General features: G+C 39.1%; 1 protein-coding gene across 3 annotated transcripts in view; it reads right to left on the minus strand.

Annotated features, from left to right (window-relative positions):
* JADE3 (jade family PHD finger 3) overlaps nucleotides 1-6,640 on the minus strand; it is a 173,009-nt gene that overhangs the window by 78,980 nt on the left and 87,389 nt on the right. For all 3 annotated transcript variants that reach the window (XM_077763034.1, XM_077763017.1, XM_077763027.1), the window contains exon 5: nucleotides 7-123. In XM_077763034.1, coding sequence (XP_077619160.1) covers nucleotides 7-123 — 117 coding nt within the window. The remainder of the gene's footprint in view (nucleotides 1-6; nucleotides 124-6,640) is intronic.

Below are 6,640 nucleotides of genomic sequence, written 5' to 3' on the forward strand. Positions count from 1 at the left end.
TGGTACCTGGACTCCCTTTTCCCATTCTTCCTTCCATGTATCCGCAAAGAGGTAATAGCTGTCAGGACTAATGTGGTGAGAATCAGGAAGTTTCATGGCACTGATGAGGTCCTTCCGGAATACCTGGGAAGACATTGTACACACTTTGAGAGGACCATCACTATGAAACTAAGACCATTTAATGTTCTCCTTTTAAAAAGACTATCCTACCCACTCTACGCTTTAACAAGAGACATCTTTAACTTCCTAAATGGCCAGATCAACTTCTATTTGGAAAGGGTCTGAAGCACCAACAGGGAAGCCAGTTTGTTGTGGATTTAATACAGAATAAAGAAATCCTTCTTGGGGCACCTGGGTGGCTCAGCTGGTCGAGCGTCCGACTCTCGATTTCGGCTCAGGTTATGATCACACCGTTCGTGAGATCGAACCCCACACTGGGCTCTGCACTGAGAGCATGGAGCCTTCTTGGGATTCTCTCTGCCCCTCCCCTGCTCACTTTCTTTCTCTCTCTCAAAATAAATAAATAAACGTTAAAAAAAAAAGAAATCCTTCTTGAATTATTTCCTAAGGCTCTTTGAATTTAAATCAACAATACAGGTTACTCTAAAACAGTTTGTATAAAACAAACAATGCTTAACACTTTCAAATTAAGCAGTAAGTATCCTTTGGTTACTTATTTATTTAGCCATCACTTTATTTTTTTTTAAGTATTTACTTGGACACATGGACAAGTTATAAAAATAGTACAGAGCTCCCATATACCCTTCATATAGTTTCTTCTAATGTTAAAGTACAGTTAGCTAAACCAGAAAATTGACATTGCTATAATACTATTAATTAAGCTACAGACTTTATTAAAAGGTTACTAATTTTCCCATTAATGTTCTCCTGATCCAGATTTCAATCCAGAATCCCACACTGCAATTAGTTGTCATGTCTCCTTCGTATTCTCCAATATGTGAGGCTTTGTCAGTCTTTCCTGGTCTTTCAAGACCCTGACACTTTTGAAGAGTACTGGTCATGTATTTTAGAGTAGATCCCCACAGTTTGGGTTTGTCTGCCATTTTCTCATGATTAAAGCTATCATTTTTGGCATGAATACCACAGAAATGATGCCGTGCCCTTCTTGTTTCGTTCTGTCATGGATGTAGAATGTCAATGTCCTGTCAGTGGTGATGTTACACTTAATCGCTTGGTTAAGGAAGAGTCTTGCTGGTTTTCTCCACTGTTACATTACTGTAGTTCCCTTTGTAATTTATAAATATGCTAGAGGAGAGACTTTGGGAGTATAAAAACATCCCATTTCTCCTCAAACTGTCACGAGCTAATTTTAGCGTCCACCGGTGGATAACTTGCCTGCAACAATTATTGCTGTAGTGTTCTAATGGTGATTTTCTACATCCCGTAGTCCTTCTACATCTCTTGATTGGAATTCTTCTAGAAGAAAGATCTGTCCTTTCTTCCCCCTTGTTTTTCAATTATTTAGTTAGATCATTAAAGACTTGTGGTTAGCTCTTTACTCTTCGAGTTTGTTTTACCTTTGATCACTGGGAGCTCTTTCGGCATGGCTAGCATCTGTGCTCTTTCAATGTATCCCATACTTTTTGGAGTATTTCCTTAACTCCTTACATTACAACACGCTCCAGGCATGTTTAGATCTTTTAACTGCTTATAAGAGCTATTGATTTTATATGTTAACTTCACTGAATTCTTTTATTGCTTGAGTTAGTCTTATCACTGATTTTCCTATGGTTTTCCCGATGTATTATCATATCATCTGCAAACAGTGTTTCAGATCTTCTTTACCTAGTCTCTGTCTCTACTTGGTTTCTCTTGTTTAACTGCATTGGCAAATACTGTACTAATATATGGAATAGTAATGGGGATACTGGATACATCTGCCTTCTGCCTGAAATTGGGGGGAATACCTCTAGTGTTCCCCATGAACTAAGATACAAGGTTGAGGATTATGGTATGTATATTGTATAGATGTTAAACTATCTTACAGTTCCTTTTTTCTTGAATGTTTTCGAATGCCTGGGTATTGAATTTTGTTAAAGGCTTATATGTATAAAGGAGAATAATTATATAATTATTTTCCTTAGAGATACTATTAGACATATGATAATATTATATTTCTTAATACCAAACAAACTTGCATTTCTGGAATGAATGTTACTTGGTCATGGCACACCTTCTTTTATTTAGCATTTATCATATTCATGAGTGATATTTACCTTAAGTTTTCTTTCTTTTTTTAAATTACCTTTGTCTTTTAGGTTTAGGTATCAATGTTATGCATGTTTCATAAAAGGAATTCAAACATTTTCGTTGTTAACAATGCTATATAATAATTTGAGAATTACTGGACTATCTGGTCCCTATGAAACCATCTGAACCTGATGCTTTAAAATTTTTTTTAATGTTTATTTACTTTTGTGAGAGAGAGAGAGAGAGAGAGGGAGGGAGGGAGGGAGGGAGGGAGACAGAGAGCGAGGAAACACAGAATCTGGAGCAGACTCCAGGCTCCGAGCTGTCAGCAGAGTCCAACATGGGGCTTGAACCCACGAACTGTGAGATCATGACCTGATCCACTCAGCCGCCACTGGACTTGGTGCTTTTATTGTGCAATNGTTGGCTATAGGTGTATAAAAAATGAAAAACATAATATTTATTTAGTATACTGTAATTAAACATTGGGAACATTAAGAATTTAATGTTCATTTAAAAATTTATCAGGAGTATGTGAAACAATGCTAGCCTTCTTNTAGGTTTTAAAATTTCCATAGGTAAGGACCTTCCTGTTTTTGTTCTTAATTTCGGATTTTACTTCACTGTGTGACCAGAGTTTTTGTTTATATCATGTCTACATAATGGAAATGTTTTTCCTTGTGACTTAATATTTGATCATTCTCTAAGTGTACATTTGAGAAGGTGTATTCTCCATTATACCTAATATCAAGGTTTAGAGTTGGATATATATTAATCAGAGGTACCTTACTGCTTAAGTCGTTTAGATCTTCTATCTCCTTACTTTTTTGTTCACTTAATCTGATACTGAGAGAGAGNGACTAAGCCACCCAGGCACCCCGTTTTAGGCATATTTTTGTATACAGCATATAGCTGCATCTTGTTTTCTGAGTCAAAATAATATTTTTTCTTTAATAGATGTTAAGCCCATTCATATTTACTGGCATGACACAGATATTTGGTCTCAACTGTCATATTTGATAATTACATGATTATATTTCCTTGTGTGTCTTTCTCTACCAGATGCATATTCTTTGTTCTTTTAATTACAATAGGTTTTCTTTTTGCATTTAAGATTTGTATTTTTGTTCTATTTGTTATCTTTGTACTTGGATATTTAAAAACTGTCCTTAGTTTCGTTTTCTTTTTTACCCTTTTACTACCTGGTTTATCAGTTTTGATTGCTCTCGGTAAACTCCTCAGAGGCGAGGAGGATAGGAATGAAATGGCGACCATGGCAGCTGAGAGGACCCCAGTGCGAGCTGAGCCTTAACCGTATCCCTGGCAAGGGAGTCATGGCTGTGGGATCACTTCAAAGGCCAGAGGTAGAGGCTGATGATAGGAGTACAGCTACAACTTGGACTTGGGGAAACAAAGAAATTCCTCACAGCTCATTTTCTGCACCCCACGTACAATCAGGCACTGTCAGTATGGCAACCACGATCCATGTGAAGTTTGATGTACTGTTATCCTCTGGTTGAAAGGGTCCCTGGGTGACGAAGGGTCACAGAAATATGCTTACCAGCCTGAAAACATGACTCAAATGGCCATAGCTTTGTGATTCTGCCTTTTCAACAACAGAAAAAAAAGTATCCCAGGAGATCTTAAGCTAACCTGGCAATGATTTCAGTGCTAAAGGCCCAGTTGGTGTAGAAGCAATGAGGCAATATACTTTCATATAAAAGTATACATGCACTGGTCTATACGTCAGCTACGAGTTTCTAATCCTAAAAAAATTCAACCAACCACTGGCAGGCCAAAGATAAACATGTGCACATTTTTGGAAGGTCAAAGGAAAAAACGCTATCAATCAAACATTTTCGCCTTTAATGCTAATCAAGGTTCTCCGAGGAGAAACGCTGTTCAAATTCTGTTTAACATGAAAGTAGAGGCACAGAGCGTGATCTAATAAAGCGGTTAATTCTCTGTTGGTGCAGTTCTGCTTCAACTGACAACATTTCAGAGTATAGGACTGAACTATCACATAATCAAATGATGCCATTTAAATGAATAAAGACTCATTCCATTTGCTACTTTGCAGGGACAACTCTGCAAATGCCTGTTGCTTCCACTCAGGGAAGATTTAGAATTACTATGACCTGAGCGAAGCAGAGAAGGAAACCAACCTTAAACTTCATGCTGGTGGCCAGGTGGCAACAAAATGACCTACCTAGCAAGAATCCTAGCCAATTAAAGTCAATTGGGTGCTGTGCAGGGAGAAAGCTGTCTACAGGGAAAAAAAAAACTGGTGGTTTATTACATAACACTTTGTATAAGGGGGTTAAGAGAGGATCACAGACCTGTCCATTTAACATGTTCTGCACAGAGCTTAGTGTTCTGGAAGGCTGGGAGGAGAAACTCAATCACCATTTTCCTCAACACTGATCCATTTCTATAAATGACTAGAATGCCTTTAATGAGCCAGTGGTTAAGTAGCGGTCACAATTTACAATTGTGCTAATCAACTGCTGTCTTTGGGAGAGACAGTGCTGTGGGAAATCCTATGTTAGGTCTGGAAAAAAATATCAGAGCTAAGTATTTTCAACCTCCTAAATTATTTCCTTGTTTTCCATGTGATACGCTTCACAAAATAAATGAACGGATTTGCAAATTATGCTTCGGACCTAACAATGTCACACCATCTCATGTAGCTTAAGCCCTATCTTTATACTTGATGTAACTGCTTCTGAAAATCTGTTCTGTATAGTTTCCTAAGTAGCCTGGAAACATATTGTAATTGTAGTGGGTAGAATGGTGGCCTCCCCAAAAGATAGGCATACATTCTAATTTCTGGAACCTGCAAATATTACCTTATTTGGAAAAGGGATCTTTGCAGATATAAATACTGTACGGACTCTGAGATGAAGAGATCATCCCAGAATCTTGGGGTGGGCCCTAAATCCAATGACCAGTGCTCTCACAAGAGAAAGGCAGAGACAGATTTAAGACAGAACAGGAGGAAGCAGTGTGACCACGGGAGGCAGAGTTTGGGGTGACTCCCTGATCCACAAGTCAATAAATGCAGACAGTCATCGGAACCTAGAAGTCAGAGGGAAGGGATGGACTCTCCCCCAGTGGCCTGGCTGATTTTGAACTTCTGGCCTCAGAACTGTGAGAAAGTAAATTCCGGTTGTTTTAAGCCACCCAGTTTGTGGTCATTTGTTACAGCAGCCCCAGGAAACTCATACACATGTTTACCAAACAAAAGGGTAACTTGAAGACTCTAGACAAAAAGAGATAAAAGCAGAGGCCAGTGAAATCTGGCCCTTGTCCACGGCTTCAGAAATACCAAACCTCCAGGGAACAGACATTCTGTGAAGTCTGGAAACCTCAGACTGCGAGAACGCCAATTAACTCATACCTATTTTTCTTAAGCAAATGGAGGCTAAACCTAATGACTATTATAATTTTCCTTCCACTTTTAGAGAAAAATAGCAGAAATATATGATAANAAATAGCATCAGATCCAAGGTTTCCAGAGAAGCATTTTTACTCAAGGCAGAGTACAAGAGTCTGCTTTATCTTGCTGTAGAAACATCCCAGGCATGAGGCAGAACATAAAATGCCGAAGAAGGGATAGGAATGTAAGTTCAGTGCTCAGGCAGATATCTGCAAAGTGATATGAAATATATTTACCAAACTGGTCTCATGAATCTGCTTTTGATAAGAAAAGGAATTTTTGTAAATGAATACAGGCAAACAAAATAGCTTTAGTGTATCCTGGGTAGAGGTGTGAGTTTTATACACACACATATACACGTATTTGTATATATTTTCATAAAGAAACAATAAAAGGTTTTAAAAACGGTTAATTCTGGAGGGGGTAGAAAATAGGGATGAGAGGCAGACAAAAGCTCAATCTCTCTGAATGCACTTTGTGTCACAGTTGGATGTCTGAATCAGGCAAGGGCTTTACACAGTCAAAAATGAAACTGAAAGTCTTCAAAGAATGGAATATGGGGGCATCTGGGTGGTTCGACTCTTGATTTTGGCTCAGGTCACGATCTCATGGTCTGTGAGACTGAGCCCTGCGTCCAGCTCTGTGCCAACTGTGCGGAGCCTGCTTGTCACTCTATCTCTCCCTCTCAAAAAAAAAAAAAGAGAGGAATAGAGGATGAGGGACAGACAACCCAGACTGGTCTACTGGATTCGCCAACTAATTTGGGACAAATTATTTAAATTCTGTGTCTCCATTTACTCATCTCTAAAATGGGGATAATAAGGGGCGCCTGGGTGGCTTAGTCGGTTAAAGCGTCCGACTTTCGCTTAGGTCATGATCTCGCAGTTCGTGGGTTCGAGCCCCGCGTCGGGCTCTGTGCTGACTGCCAGCTCAGAGCCTGGAGCCTGTTTCAGTCTGTGACTCCCTCTCTCTCTGACCCTCCCCTGCTCA

The sequence above is a fragment of the Crocuta crocuta genome, unplaced genomic scaffold (genome assembly GCF_008692635.1).
Source record: "Crocuta crocuta isolate KB4526 unplaced genomic scaffold, BGI_CrCroc_1.0 scaffold610, whole genome shotgun sequence".
In the NCBI taxonomy this organism is placed as follows: domain Eukaryota; kingdom Metazoa; phylum Chordata; class Mammalia; order Carnivora; family Hyaenidae; genus Crocuta; species Crocuta crocuta.